The 15,909-nt window shown below is 47.1% G+C and overlaps 1 protein-coding gene across 5 annotated transcripts; it reads right to left on the reverse strand.

Annotated features, from left to right (window-relative positions):
* Positions 1–341: 341 nt before the first annotated feature.
* On the reverse strand, positions 342–11,493 carry SAP30L (SAP30 like). Of its 5 annotated transcripts, none has more exons than XR_008748472.1 (5): positions 10,982–11,493; positions 9,178–9,300; positions 7,392–7,490; positions 5,254–5,443; positions 342–1,705 (listed from the first exon to the last, which is right to left on the reverse strand). XR_008748472.1 is itself a non-coding variant. In XM_055812549.1 (4 exons), the coding sequence occupies exons 1-4, from the start codon at positions 11,165–11,167 to the stop codon at positions 5,315–5,317; spliced, it is 537 nt and encodes a 178-aa protein (XP_055668524.1). In that variant the 5' UTR covers positions 11,168–11,493; the 3' UTR covers positions 342–5,314. The 5 variants fall into 5 exon arrangements, 2 of the variants coding, with proteins under 2 accessions (XP_055668524.1, XP_055668525.1); XR_008748471.1 differs by having other exon boundaries at positions 342–2,275; XR_008748470.1 differs by having other exon boundaries at positions 2,327–5,443.
* Between the last annotated feature and the right edge of the window lie 4,416 nt (positions 11,494–15,909).

A 15,909-nucleotide genomic window follows, 5' to 3' on the forward strand; every position in this document is an offset into this window, starting at 1 on the left:
CAAAATGCAAGGTCACGTGGCTCTCCAACAACCTCCATCCTTCTTCTGAGGGGTCTTTTTGTTGCTTTCAGAAGGCTCCGTGATTTGCACCTGTGCAACCCACATGGGTTTGTCACGAAATAGCCCACCACCTGAGTTTTCTATTTCAGGCTTGACACATCCCAGTCAGCAGTGCCATCCTCCCCTCCCAGTCCGCAGCATTTTCAGCCCTGGGGAGGCGGGTGGGACATGACAGTGAATCAGAGAAGCCTGGCACAAAGCATCCATGCAAAGCAGAACGCCACTGGCTCCAGAGCCAAAAGTGCTAAGGGCAGAAAGGCAAACAGAAGGGAATGCAGGCCTTGTTGCTAGATAGATCATTTATTAAAGTGAAATTCAGCATTTTATCTTTGTCAGACAGTACAGAATTAAAGTCTCATACACAGTGGAAGCAGGACATTTCCTACACCTCAGAGAAATGAGTTCTACAGTTTTTGCTATAAGTTACTAAGTTGCTTTAACAATGCACAGCTATATTACACAGTTAAAAATACAAGGTGTCCAAAACATTTGGCATAAGATCAGCACAACACATGGAGGCCAGAAACAGAAGAGGGAACACAGTTTTTCTCTCCCAGTAAGCCCGCTAGAAGACTCCAAGCCATTCTGCAAGTTCCCTGCTGTTCACCTCCCCTGCTCTCTAGCTGCGGAGCAGAGTGGCAGCTAGGACAGGAGGATCCCAGCCCTGCGAGGGCTCTGCTGAGCTCCTGGAGCCTGCTGATGTACAGGATGGCCCGCAGAGCTGCTTGCGAGGGAAGTTCAGGTTTAAGGCAGAAGCCCCCCTCCCCCCCCCAGCCTCTCCCCACACTTTCTTCAACCATTTAATTAATTCCACACAGATGTGTTCACAGGCAAGTAAAAAACGCGAGACCAGGCATTGCTGTGAAAAGTGCAAGGAGTATCTCACATCCGAACGGTTCATTTGCACCTGGAAAGTGGAAAATGAAAACTCCCTAACTCGGTAAGCTAGAGATGGCTAAAGGGCGTCAGTGACAAGAGGAGTGAGGCATCAGTAACATTCCTTCACCTTTGGGACTCTCCAGTCAATGCTCCGGGCAGTACAAGGACTCCTTTTGTACGGGAGGCTACCTTGTATGACCCGCTCTTTCAAACCATAGAGGCAAAGTGACTCTAGTGCTCTAGGGAAGTAAAATGATCTGTGAACTTAAAGAAACAGTCCCCCAGCAGACCAGTTCTCTCCCCTCCAACTGCAGTTACTGCTGAAGATCTCCCATTGGTATTTACACTTGGCTCAAGCGAAAGATGTAAAGTGCGCAGCTCCCCGCTTCTTTCCCTCTCGTAAAACATCCATTACAAGAGCGAACACCGAACAAACCTCCTTCCACGTTGCTAACTGGAAGCGTGTTTTGTTCAGTCTCTCTGTGGGCCATGTCCCGTTTCCTTTTCTCTGTGCCATCATGACCCGCTTGCAAACTCGCACGTACTGTGGATTATTTCGACTTCTGCTTTCAAAGCCTCTCTGAATCCAGCTTGCACTTCAGACTAACTTGAAATGCCAGACTTGATACGTTTTGGTCAAGTCTTGCACACCAGGGTATCTAGTGGTTTACAGCCACTGTTCTGAGGAAAACTGACAGCAGAGTGCTGGGGACAAGTGGTACAACCATGCCCGCTCTGCTTTTCTCAGGCTGAGCATCTGAAGTGCCTGGTAAAAGAAACATTAGCTTTTAATGCAATTCTTTACTTCTGGTTGATATACAATATTTTTTGAGATGCAGACTTTTTTAACACCCTGCATTCTAACACAGTCTCCTTGGATATATTTGCACTTTCCAGCCAACAGATTGCCCCAGACTCAAGTCTTTGCATGCTTCTAACTCCCTCGAGTTGAGTTCAAGCCAATAACTACCAGCAACGATTTCTTCTTCTTCCCTTAAAGCGAGCAGAGGGTCAGCATACAGGATGAAATTAACCCCGGAAGAGATGTTTCCGCATTATTTGGATTTCATACTAATGGCTTTGGAGCTATTCAGAAGTCTAATTAAGTTAATGCAACTCTTCAATGAGAATTGAATTAGGCTATGTAATTGAATTAGGCTATATAATGGCTGGAGGGCTTCAAAGACGATTCCTCTGCCCCAGGGTGAATGTCACCTATGCAGGTTTGTAAGAAATAATCTTCCACTATTATAAATGGAAGAAGACATCTGGCCATCCTCCATGCCCCCAAGGCTTGTGCTCCATGGTTCAAAGCTAGACAGAATTTAAGGCCCATCTGTGAAAAGCAAAATGTAAAAGGAAAAAAAACATAAAAATCTTATCATACCAGCCAAAGCGATTTGGGTCTTCCACCTTTCCAACAAGTCCCATCTAAAAGTGCTGAGCAAATGTCCCACCTCATGGCTTCACAAGTGTGAGGTTCAAACACATTTACTTTGAAGTTTAAAACAAAAAGTTGGAAAGTCTATTTTTTTTTTTTAATTGGCATGCAGCATAAGGAATCAAATACACAGAATGGTATTATACAGAACGACAATTGCATTGTTGCGTTTTCTGGTTATTAGACACTAAATGCTTTTCAAGAATCACAGGCACCCTGAACATGGATATTGCTACTGAATTGACGTGTGGTTTCAGTTTATAGCATGGGAGCCATAAAGTGGCTAACCCTTCCAACAAGACATCTGCTTTCTTTTGCTCAAGGCGTTTTGCTCTAGCTAAGTTGAGAATAAGGTAATAAGGCATTTGCAAGGGTTTATAAGGCCATGGGGTCCGACAGCCAAAGATTCTTCTGTTTCTTTGGTGTCTTGCCTCCAAGCTTTCCACCTTATAAACAACTGCTAATGGCTGGTAAACATCTCTTCACCATCACACTTCATTAAGAATTTTTTCAAAAAAGTATAATTGCTTTACGAGTGAAACCAACAAGGATCACATTTCACATCAATTGACTATTTTCAGGAAAAAAGAAAAAAAAAAAAAGTTTCCTGGATACCACCTCTGCACAAAAGCATTCCAGTGAATACACCTGAACAGATGGAACCTGCCACCATATTTCCTTGAAAAGAATCATTTTGCTGCTGGCTGCTAAAACACCCCAACAGATTTATTTACTCTTTGAAATAAAACAAAACAAAATACAACAACAAAAAAGTAAATCCCAAACAAACTACATTTTTACAGTTTTGGTCTAGAAGTTACAATGAGGCATAACCCTCTCAACTCAGAAACTCATTTTCCCTTGGTAATATCCTCTGATGACACGAGCACTTTGAAGATTAACATGCAGTCAGAGAACACACCCTTTTAGCTATCTGTCCTGAATGAGAGAAGCCAGATCATGTTGACTGACGTGGGAATTACTCCACCCTTTCAATAAGGAAAGGACCAGCATAATTAGGAAATTTTTAAACATTCATTAAATACCGACGCAAGACATTCTCTCCTCATTCCTTGAACCTCTCTCTTGTCTGATACTCTTAAAATCCATACTGAATCGAACAAGGAAATGCTGAAACAATCACACTCTCCAAAACTTCACAAATGGGATGTGTACCATAACAGAGTATTTCTGTCTATGACACAGGACTTAGACATGTTGAAGTTTGTTGAACATGTTTTTGGAGTATTAGCAAACACTTCAGAGCTGATGTGAACAGCTTGCTTTAAGTTGTGACTTGATTTTTAAAGAGACCTTGGGAGAGCTTCAACAAGAGCTTCACTACGTGAACTCTTCATGCCTTACGACACATGATGCAGTACTAAGCTGGGATCGTGACCTGTGTATTTAGCTCTTCAGCAAAGCTTCATCCAGTTTTGGAATATTAAAACCTGCCATTGACAAAATGCTAGCCAAAGTTTTCTACTGTTCAGTTCGTTGCTTAAGGCTTGTTGAGAATATGCTCTGTGTGGAGTCTTGGCATCTTGTAACAGAACGGAGACATTGGTTAGGACAGCAAAGAAACAGAGTGGTGCTTTAAATCATGAGATCCCCTTGAATAGAACTTGAGGTCACTGGAGAACAGTCAGTCACAACCGACACTTTTATATGCTCCTTTTGCCAAAACAACCACTGTTATTTGTAAGGACACCTTGGCTTTCAATAACAAAATCAGAGCCATCTCCTCCTGCAGCGCCCAGTTAAAGAGCACCCGCATGCCACCCACCACTCACACAGCTCTCATGAAAGCACAGCACACGTAATGCTCGCGAAAGGCAAGTGCTTCACTGCTTCTTGCCCATTGCAAAGACAGATGAAATGCATCATGCTCCAGCCAGTTCACTACCCTGGTTATGGTGCTACACCCATTCGTGTAAGTCTGCTTTACGCTAAACACAGACCACCGAGCCCACCAATCCACACAGCAGTTTTGTGACACCTGCTCAAGACTAGCTGCAGTATAAAATTCACATCACTTGTGATTGATACCTGATCTGACACAGAGATCAAGAGACAGATGTCATACTGTTTCACCTACCATCACTGAGCCTTGAATACAAGGGAAATACGCATAAGCGAATTAAATGAGCATTTCTACCAATGTGATCAAACCCAGCAAATAAGCTGTATTTGCCTTAATACCATATTCTGAGGAAATGCGGAAGTTTTAAAATGCTTACAGGCAATTAATTAGTGAGTTCTTAAACGAAAGAAATTAGAAAAAGATTGCAGAGAGTTGTTTGGCATCCATGTCAGAAGGGGGCAGGAGGAAAAACGGATTAAAAAAATAATAATCAATTTCAGACTAGGCAAGCAGTGTTCACGGAGTAGATTTGGTGAGCTGGAGCATTTGTAGAAGTTTGGGACTTGAAGCACTGACTCAAGGCAAGACAGAGAATGTGTAGGTGGGGAGCAAACATCAGACAAAACTTCTGATCCATGCACCTTGATAATGAATTTTATCTCTGCCGCTATTCCAGTCCTGCACCAAAACAAACTGCATGGTGGTTTGTGATGCAGTCTGAATTCAGTGAAAAAATTCCACCTGTGATCTGAATTGCACTGAGATGCAGATTTCCAGAAATGGTTTAAAAAACCGAGTTGACAAACTCCACAGTCCTACAGGTTTAATTGGTTTCCCCATTTCTTTATTCCAATGTGATTCTGAAATGAGGGGAAGAAGTCTTCAGAAACATGTTGGGCACATGTTTTCAAATACTCCTGATAAGAATGTCTATATTTTTTTCTGTCATCCAGACTTACTGCATTAAAAAAAAAAAAATGTACAATATACTTCAACAGTTTTTGTATACCTAAAATGCACAATACCATCTGTTCCTTCAAGGTCTCTATTATTCCAAGTCTTGTTAATCTTCATTCTAGTTGCTTGCTACCTTCTGATTTCTGGTCCAGCCTGCTCTTGTTGTTCTTCACCATATAGATGAAGTATGCAAGCGTCTCTTTCTCATTCACAGGAATATTCCTGAAGTGACGACTGACAGTCTAGAAGGACAACATGTAAAGAGACAGAAATTCTGAAATTAAAAAGTAGAAATAATCAGAACAGGTTTATCTTCACTTTCCAAAAATGACTTTATGGCCACTGAATGTAATATACTTGTAGTCAAACATGCACCAATTCAAACTGTCAGTCCTCATTTACCTCTCTCTCTTTACAGCTGGAATGTGCATATGAACATAGCATAGTCTTGCTACGTCAGCAGTATTTGCAGCCAACCTACAAGCGGAATTTGGAAGCCAGAATGTCCTCCTGCCAAACCAGCACAGCCTCTCCTAAGCGACATTCATGCCGAGATTATTTGGAGAGCAATTTTTCCCTGCATCTCAGTATTTTAAAGTGTCAGAAATATTGAAACACCTTGCTGTGTGAACCCTATGTAGCAAAGTTTTAGAATCCAAAGGAAAACGCACTGAGTGAATTTTCACTGAAAGGAACACCAGGGGATTTGTAATGGGAGGGTTAGGGCTACCCCTCTCTGACACTAACATAAGCCCTGAACCATTAGCTGCTTTTTTTCCTCAGGAAATGAACGTAGAAAACATGTTGGAGCTGGACAAGATCTGCTTCTCATATGGGAGAAGTTCTTTTTTGGTACCCAACACAGCTCCAGAACTGGATTTTGATGCAGGCTGAGCAATAAGTCACTCCAAGAAGATTTATGGAAGTTTGAGTTTTCCTTACGGTGGGGTAGCAGCAGGAGTCTAAGAGCCTCAGGCAGCAGTGATTCAAGCATGGGAGCTGGACGAGGATCCAGCGTAGGGTCAAAGCTGCTCAGACTTCACAGGAAATCTGGGAAGTGTGTGACAACTTTAAGTTAGGCTCCCTTTATTTTCCGCTTGCATAGTAGTTTGTTTTTTTTTTGTTTTTTTTTTTGTTTTTTGTTTTTTTTTTAACTCCTTGGCACATTCATGGTAAATTGCCTAAGTAAGAAGTCCTTTGTGGCAGGAGGTAGCCGAGAGACTATGAACTGGTTAGTTAGAACATGACAAATCAGAACTAATATGGAGGATATACACCCAACCCTGCTTCGTTCAATTTACTCCTACATTGCACTACACTTTCTCTATATTCTGTATATTCATTACCTAGCTGACTTTGAAAGAGAGCAAGACAGTGTCTTGCTGTCTCTTTTGGTCTGCCGGTTTTTGTTCTTTAAAGCAAAACAGTTAGTTTTGGGCAGACAGTTGTGAAAGTCTCAGCTTACAAAATCAACCTTGTTACCATTAACTGCTACAGTTTTTTCAAGTTTAGAGAAGACTTTTCCCACAGCATGCCTTCAGATCAAGTCAGGAAAGAGAGCAGAGCAGATGTGTACCAAGCACAACTAGCTCAAATAACAAAGAGATACAGAGAGTTCTTTCTTAACAAGTATCCCACATGGTGAGAAGGAAAGAGCCTTTTATTGACTTAATACAAGAATTCTAAGACGTCAGGACAAGGGAGGAAAATAAGGAATCTGAAGTCATGGTCAGTGATTCTGCCTTTAATGATAAGCAATTCCAACCAGGTCAAGTGCCTGTGAGGAAAGAAAAACTAACAGGGCACCTAAGGTGACTGGTAATGTGTAAGTCTGACTTTCAGTTGAACAGAAATCTTCAGCTAACACCCAGGTCGCTGGAAACTAGGTTCTGTTTCCGTTCCCTACAGGTAATGAATTGTGACTATGAACAAGGAGGGAAAGGAAGCAGAGAAAAGCAAGTTACTAAAACATGCCTTCAAGAGCCAGCTTCCATGTCTTCCACGACTGTCTCAGGTGAACGAAAGCATGTAGCTTTCTGTTGGCATCGTCCCATGAAACCTTTCGCAGAGCACACAGTACGTACTAGCAAGAGTCGCTACAGATATTAGTGTCCACAAAATGTGTACTTGAGCAGAGGAGATAAGAAGTTTTTTAGTAACAGAGATAATACTACCTCTGTCGTCACTTACTTCTGCTAGCTGAGCTTTGTTGAGTCCAGGCCTAGTCTGCAACTTATAATGTCTCTTGTAACGTCGCAGGGTGTTCACTTGGAGCTGGAACAAGTCAACCTGGAAGTGATGCAGAGAAGAGAGGATGAGCACTACCTTTAGCTTCTATCAGGCAGAAACGTAGAGTTATCTAAAAATAATTATTTCTGCCTCAACAGGACTGCTCCTTGCCTGTATTCAGAACCACACCAGCTTCCCTTACTGACAAACCTAAGTATATTTTGTATTTGTTAATGCTAAAGGACCAAAACAGCCTCAGGGAAATACAAAATTTTGTTCTGGTTCACATGCTGTCAACAGAATTGCTGGCCAATTTCTGCTCTCAATTACACCTCTGCAACCTTCAAGCAAAGGGGAACCTTTTGTTCCCACAAGGTTTAAAAAGCTCACACATGAAATATCAATTTAGCAGGCAGCGAACAAATGGTTTGTGACATAAAACAGAGCATAGAGACAGAGAAGAAACGAAATTCAAATACTGAAATGGGAAGCGCAGAGATTAAAAGCAAGGGTGGTGGTGGGGGAGGTTACAGGAAGGAAGATAAAGATCATGTGGAAAATGCCATGTTTCACAGACAAAAGGAATTTCTGGTGAAACCCAAGAATAAAATGACAATGAAACTGACAGCTGCAGAGCTCCCTCTTCAGTTAGGTGACTGCATCCCTCAGGTTTTAACCACCAAATACCCTGCATGCTCTAGAGCACTAGCATTTTCAGATGCCAGCTGAGTCTTCACCAATTATCCTGGCAACTAACATAAAGCCTGTATAGGAAAGTTTGGATGGAGAATCTTGCGGAATGGAAACAAAAAGAGCTTCAAGAAAAGGTCAGATATCCTGAAAAAAACAAACCAAACCCTTTCTACTCTTTCAACACCTCCACACAGCGAGGTGTGGACACAGCTTTGCAGCAAAGACATAGCTGTGCTGGCAAAACGATTCTTGGTGGCTTTTTTTTTTTTTTTTTCCAGAAATAAAACACTTTTTGCCAATATGGGTGGCATTTCCAGCAGAGGGCTCTGCTGACATGGCCAGAACTCTGGTCCTCCATGAACATTACCTCTGCACAACTTTTTGCAATGTCAACAGTACCAGAAACATCACCAAAGCAAATACAGTGCACAACAGCACAGAGAAGAAATTATTCTAGAGTTCCGTAACACAGAAAACCTCCCCCAGGCTTTTATTTCCTGAAAATAAAAAGATGTTATGAATTATTTGAAGGCAGTTTTAAATAGTGCCAAAAATACCATATACACAAAGGTCTGGAGAAGCTTAATCTCTCTGGATACCAAATACCCAAACGTAGAGAGTGACCTGTTGAATTCTTCACTGTATTTGCAAAACAATGCATGCTAGGTAATGGAGAACCGTATCAGGGCCACAATCACCACTGAAAGTAACTTATTTTTACCTTTAAAAAAGAATTAGTACCAAATACTCTTTTAACAGCTTTTTGTTTGGAAGCAGTACATATGTGAAGCTATGCGATAAGGTACCTTATCATACCTCTTTTTGTAGAAAACTTCACACAGGCAAAGAACTCATACAGGAATGAATAAGAAAATTAGACAATTACACATTACAAAAAAGCCTTCCTGAAAAGTGAGAATAACTCCATGGTGGTTTCAGTGGAGTTGCAATTTAAAATTTAAATATTTTCCAATACGTGGAAACATCCAAGTGATGTTTTCTTCAACGTGCTCAAAATTGGTAAAGCAGCCTACACCCACTTGCACCTACTAACCTCTGGGACATCCGTTTCATGCTCAGGAGAGTCACCTCCATCATCGCTTGTCTTCCTCTTTCTTTTGTTTCGGACACTTTGAATGAAGTTCTTGTGAAAATCACAAATATACAGATGTCTCACCTGAGAATCAGAAGTGGTGAAAAAACAATCAAAACGGGTACTGTGGAAACAGCATTCAACAGCAGCCAGACACCAGCATTCAAGAGTGCATCGCTCATGACTGGCATGACTGACTGCCTCATGACATTAAGGAATTTCTAATCTTAAACCCCAGGCCTGGTATCGCACTCCTGAGTTCGAGGTAATTTACATTACAAAGACTAAAGGCAAGGAAAATGAAGGACTCAACAGCTCCAGCTGAACCTGAACCTCTGCAGACAATATATTTCTTTTTTATGGTTGCAGTCATATGTCAGAAAAAAAATAGGTAATTGTCTGGAGGAGATCTGTTTGCTTCAGGACTTACTACCAGGCGACTACTATCAAGAAAAATATTATTCTGTGCTGGTCTTGTCAACTTTCTGGTTTCAATAGCATGGAAGATTATTAATGCTAGTATTTCAAAATCTAGACTAAATAAAAGTTGGCTAATTACCTCAACTAAAACAAGCAAACCACAAGCAAAAATGTCTCTTTCCTATAGCTTATCCTGCCACAGAACCCGCTTTGTAACAAATATTATCTCACACTGTTAGCATATATAAAACAATGGACCACGAATGATCAAAATTATTTGGTACTGTAAGGCAGAAATATCTTCAGGTGACACAGGGACTGTACATTCGAAATCACTTTATGCAGCCCAGGTCGTACCTTCCCTTCATTTTTACTTCATTAGTCTGATTACCTCCTTTTATTTCTAAAGGCTTACATCTGTCAACAAAGAATAATTTCTAAAATGAAAGAAACGACTATACCACTAGACAAATCTGCTGAGGACCATAACCAGGAGAAATACTCTGGGTTTTAAGAATAAGATTTTATTTCAAATTGAGTCATGCTGTTCCCATGCCCTGATGTATTCTGGCTCTGCAGAAGGGACCTAACCAACTGGGGAACTTCACCCTTTTTGTTTTTAAAGGTTTTAATCTTTAAAGCTCAGGGATAAAAAGCAATCCAGAGCAGAATTCTGTCGGCTGAGTCACTTCGGAGAATTTCCTTCTGTAACCTTGCCAGGCTGCTTCTGCCTGTTTCTCCGCTGGGCAAGCGACCCGTTCCGGAGCTGACAGCTGTCACTCACTGTCCTGAAGCACATGGGGCCGCCAGCGCTGCCCAGCGAAGCGGCCAAGCGCCCGGTTCCACGGCAGCACAGCTCACCTTCCCAGGGCGCTGGGACAGCTCGCGTCCCGTCACCTGCCTCCCCGCAACTCCAACTAATTAACAAAGCAACCTCAGCGACACCGGACCGAGCGAGCAACCCGCACCGCTCGGCTCACCTAGCAGCATCAGCGGGTTTCGAGGCGAAAGTGAAATTAAAAATAGCGCTGTCGCCCCAAAGCCGCCACGGCCGGCTCCTGTGCTCCCCTGCGCACCCCCCCGCCGCCCCCGCCCGGGGCTCGCTCGCCGGCCGCGGCTCTCAGGACGCGACGGACGCCGTGAGGACGAGCCGGACCCCCGGCCCGGCACCGGCCCGCAGCCCCCGCCCCGCAGCCGGCAGGGCCTGGGGAACCCCCGGGGCAGCCGCCAGCTCGGGGCCGGCCGGCGGGGACCGCAGTGCGGTGCGGGCTGGGGGCGGCGGGGCGCGCCCGGCCGGCCGCGGCGGGGGCTCGGTGGCGAGGGCTCGGCGGCGGCCGCCACTCACACTTTTGTCGATGTCCAGCTTGAGCTTCTTCTGCGAGATGCTCTTCTGGATGCGCTTGCTGAAGGACGCGTTGCCGGCGGGGCGCACGCAGCGGTCCCCGTCGTCGATGAGGCAGCAGCTCTGGCCGTAGAAGGGGGCGGCGGGAGGCCCATCCCGGCTGTCCTCCTCGGTGCTGAAACCATTCATCGCCCACCTGCCCGCCCCTCACCCCGCCCGGGGAGCCGAGAACCGGGGAAAGAGCCGCCGTGGCCGCCGCCGCCCGGCCGCCCCCGCGCCCTCGGGGGGACCCCGCCGCCCGGCGCCCCCCGCGGGGGCCCCCCCAGTCTCGCAGGGGCCCCCTCAAGGGGGGACCCCCCTCAGCGCCGGCGGAAGGGGCCGCGCCGGCGGGAGGGCCGCCCGCCGCCGCCCCTCAGCGGTGGCCGCGGAGGCCGGGCCGGGCCCCCCAAGCGCCGCCGCCCGCGGGGGAGCCGGGACCCCACACGCACCACTCACACACACACAAAACCGCCTCCCCGGCAGCGGAAGTCCCGCCCCTGGCCTGCAGGCGGGGCGCTGGTTGGGCGGCGCGGCTGAAGGGGCGGGGCGCGCCGACGCCGCTCCGCGAGCCTATTGGGAGGAGTCACTGCCCATCTACCGCCGCCGACCGGCCCCGGCCGGCCTCCGCGGTCGCACGGCAGCCGGAAGGTCGCCGGCAGAGAGGCGCGCGAGCGCGGGCGGGGGCGGGGGGGGAGCCGCGCGCCGTTGCCAGGGCACCGCAGCGCCCCCCCCCCCCGGTGCTGACAGGGGCGGCCATCCGCCGTCCGCCAGCCCCGAGCCCCCGGCCCGCAGCCCCCCGGCCCCGTGAAGCGGCTGAGGATGCCGGGTGCCCCTCCTCGGCCCGGGCGCTGCCGGAGCGGGTGCCCGGCCCCGTGCCCCGGGACGCGTCCCCCGGCCCCAGCGGCCTTCGGGCTGCCGCAGCGCTCGCCCGCCGCAGCCCCGGGCCCGCGGGCCCCCGCCCGGGTTCCTCCTGCCCCCCGCTCCGGTGCCGGCTCAGCCCGCGGCGCCCAGCCCGGCCCTGGCACCGAGCCCTGCCGGCAGCCCCGGCTGGTGCCCGGGCCCGGCTGCAGCCCCCAGGCTCCTCATGGAGCAGGCGGGAGCCCCTGGCTGGAATGTCATTAAAAGCTGCGGGTTTCCCCCTAATTACATGACTGGGATAATGAAAAGAAGGGACCTGCAAAAGCCTTTCCCAAAGCAATTTGGTTTGAAACTTAGCATTTCTATCATCTAAAGGGAAAGTAAAAAAGCAATCCCCAAAATGCCCCAAAGTCAGGTAAAAAAGGGGGGGTGGCAGTGGGGAGAATGAGGGGGAAAAGAGAAACTCCTACCCGATGCATGAGGAAAAGAACTGGGAACGCCGTGACCTCTGTAATACCAGACAGCACATGCCCTTGTCAAGGGTGCGTGAGCAGCTGTAACTGGGAAAGGATTTCACCTTCCTGAAGAAAAGACTTTCTGCACAAGCAGGGAAAAGGTTCTATGGACTAAAATTACTTCAAAGTCTGAAATCCCACATGTGGAACAAAGTGCGCTAGCACGGGATGGACTGCAGTGAAACACACACAAAATACTTTTGCAAGAGACTCCTCCAAGCCTTTGGTTACAGATCAGCCTGCTCCAGCAACACTGACGCAGACATCTCGCAGCCTGTTCTGCCTGCTCCCCACAAGACGACCAAGAAGCACTAAAATCTGTTATTTTCCAGGCAGTCCTTGCAATACCAAAAATGTCTCCGAACAAATCTGGAGGGCAGGGACTTAATACTCTCCTCTCAACAGTTTGGCTGCTTCTCTCAGTCTTTATTACTGGTGCCCTCAGGCAATTACTAATTTCTGTTTGTCCGTTTGACTAGCAGGGAACCACAGGGTGCTCTGTACTGGCCACACAGGACACCACTCCCCAGAGCCGGCCACTCCAATGGGAAAGTGGTGGAAACAAATGACTTTACCCACAGACCAACAAGCAGTTAGAGAAGAGCAAAGAGACTTAAAAAAAGCAAGATGCTACCGCTTATAAAAGCCCCCAGCCAAACTGCCTGGAATCTGCCTGCCTGAAGTAATACCCTCCTGGCAAAAGCCATACAGATACTCCCTTTTTTTTTGGGAAACAGAAAACGCCAAAAGGCTGACAGTGATCTCAGAGCTCCTGATAGCAAGCTTTCTAGGTTTATCTTAACATTATGAGTAAAAATCCAACGGCAGGCTGAGGAAATCTCGCAGAAGGACTGTCTTGACATTCGGGAAGTTGAAAACAGACTGTAGGGACAGATGATGATAGCAGCAAGCAAGCAGATAAAAGGGAACATGATCATAACAGGCAGGACTTACTCCTGACCCTGTGAGGAGGAGATTCTGCAGGTGCTCCCTGGACTATTCAATGGGAAACTGGGAGCAACTGGAGAAACAGGCACCATCAGTACTAGAACAGGTTTGTAAGACCATCAGATTGTATTTCATCTTCGGCTGCAAGCTCTCATCCCATGCAAATGGAAAGATTTTAAGTCGTTTTGCAATGCCTACTAAAAGGAAAACACCCCTGCTTTTGTCACTGTTTGCTAATTCAATGCTAAATACCTCCAGCTCAGGCTAACGCAATGACACCTTTTGTCAGTCTTAAAAAAAAAAAAAAGGTGCATGGAGGTGTTCATGTAATTGCAGTTTATTTCAGAATATTTATCCTCGTGGGAACCTCAAGATTTCACAGTCTGCTAGTCCGGAACTAGCTTGCTGTGAAATAAACTGCCTCATAGAGACATTCTTTATTAGGTATCTATCACTAATCTGATCTAATAATTCTTTGCAGGAGCTGCAACGAAGTGAGAAACAATGTTTCATAAACCCATCAGCGCCGAGGCAGCTTTAGTGCCTTTGAAGCTGTAATAGCCTGCCCATCCAAGTCAGCCCTCTAATCAAATAAGGGGAACCTGCACAGGCCTTTAAATCTTAGCTGGAGCAGCACTACCCTCTAAAGATAAGTCTGTGATGTAGCTGTCATCCGGAACTTACTGTTTTAATGGAGCTGCTTGGGGTTCTTCGGACAGAAGCACTACTCTCCAAAAGGCCTGTGCTGCCAAAGATGTCCAGAGAGGAAGCTTTTTTATTTTTTTATACCTCCATCAAAAATCGGACTATTTCCACCTTCCGTACCTTGGGGACCAATGTAAACACTGCCCTCGCACCTTCCCCCAGACTCCCACTCTCTTCAGCATTTTTCTATGGTGGCACATTTTGAACCTGCTAAAAAGCTTACTCTGTCACAGCTTTTGGCACATACTCCCCCCGGGAAATGTTCCCGTAGCCAAGAATCACGGCACAATCTTCCCTTGGGAGCACACCTTGCAGTTATCTGCTGGTCCCCCGGCAGCAAGGCTTTCCTTTCCTTCACACATGCACATTTTCCCACATGCTACTGTTTGTCTCCCCTCCATTTATTACAGTTTTTCACCCCAAGGAGTCAAGTAAAAAGGAACGTTGGGAAGGCCACAAAAGAAATGAAGTGGTGACAGTAGAAAGTGCAGAGGGTCCTAACGGGAACATGGGAGAGGGCCATGAGCAATGCCTATAAACTTACCTTGGCTTGGGCCGAGAGACTGCGCTCCCCACACGAGGATTAGAAGACAAACAGGGCAGCGAGCTGTTAAAAACCCTCCCCTGCAAACCAAGGCACAGGACGGATCTACCAGCAGTTGCTCTCAAGGCAGAAACGCAGAGAGAGCGACAGCTTTATCCTGCCCTAAGCTGGGCAACACCTGTGGGACGCTGAACTCCCCCAAACTGCAGGACAAAGCAGTTCAGACAAGGTGCACGTACAGGCTCAGGTGACTTTAACGTTCTATTCTCATGGCCATGTATCTCAGCAGTAAACACACAAACTGCCTTTGAGAAAAGCTTTTTGTGTTGCTTTGACCACGTGGCTGATGGCAGGCTCAGGGAGGGAAGCATCCCGGACGTGGTGGCTGCTGTGTGGGTGTCAGCTCTCGGAGGACCTCACCTGCAAGGTGCTCTTCTTGAAAGGACAGCGAGGCCCATGCTCCGAGGAGGACTGCGGAGGGTCACCATCCAGGCATGACTGCATTGCAGTGTGTGGTCAGGGGGACAGGAGTGCCTCAGAGTCCCCCCCAGCTCCTGTTCTGAAGTACTCACCCACACAGAGCAGCAGCCAACTACACTCCAGAGCTCCTCCCTACGGAAGCCAGCTGTAGCTTGGCCACGAGGCAGTCACTGCAGTAGGTGATGCTCCAGCACTGTGTCATCTGCAACAGTATCAACCCAGAGAAGTTTTACTTACATAGTCGCCAATTAACACAAACTTTCAACGACTGATTTGGTTATTGAGAAAAAAGAAAAAAAACCACACTGAAGTAAACACCTTTCCTCCTCCTCCTCCTTCCTTTGGCTAAATTTCATCCCCATACCTGTCCTTCACAGCCTCACCTCCCCCTTGCTGCAGTTCTTATGCAGCTTCTCCCCATTCTTTCAGTGAGGTGGTGGGTGCTGCAGGAGGTCAGGGTCAAGTGTGAAACTGTTTGTCTTCACTTCTCTGTGCTGGGCTCTCTCCGCTCCTCTGTGCTTCTCAGTGTGCCCTGCCAACAAGGACTGTCCATGGCCACTGCCCCTCAGGGGTGTCCTACCTTGGCACAAGTCATCCACCGCAGCCACAGTCCCTCCAGGACTGCATCCTTGGGCATGGAACACCACCTTGCAGGAACATATCTCCTTCCACATCTCCTTATCTTTCTCCTCATGCGTCTCCTCCCCTTGCAGCTGCCACTCTTTGTTAAATTTGTCTGAGCTGAGGTGCTGCAGGGTCCTCTGACAGGCTGGGGTTTTGGGGCACGGTGGGTTGTTTCCATCTGTTTCAGAGCTGGCTGGAAGCAGCTGCGAAGGGCAGAC

The sequence above is a fragment of the Falco peregrinus genome, chromosome 8 (genome assembly GCF_023634155.1).
Source record: "Falco peregrinus isolate bFalPer1 chromosome 8, bFalPer1.pri, whole genome shotgun sequence".
NCBI classification, from domain to species: domain Eukaryota; kingdom Metazoa; phylum Chordata; class Aves; order Falconiformes; family Falconidae; genus Falco; species Falco peregrinus.

Bases quoted from the DNA above. Each gene is read 5' to 3' on its own strand.
- SAP30L (XM_055812549.1), bottom strand. From the start codon at position 11,167: ATGAATGGTTTCAGCACCGAGGAGGACAGCCGGGATGGGCCTCCCGCC. The intron at 9,301-10,981 runs GTGAGTGGCGGC...TCTGATTCTCAG, and splicing joins AGCTGGACATCGACAAAAGT to GTGAGACATCTGTATATTTG. The intron at 5,444-7,391 runs GTAAGTGACGAC...TTGTCCTTCTAG, and splicing joins ACAAAGCTCAGCTAGCAGAA to ACTGTCAGTCGTCACTTCAG.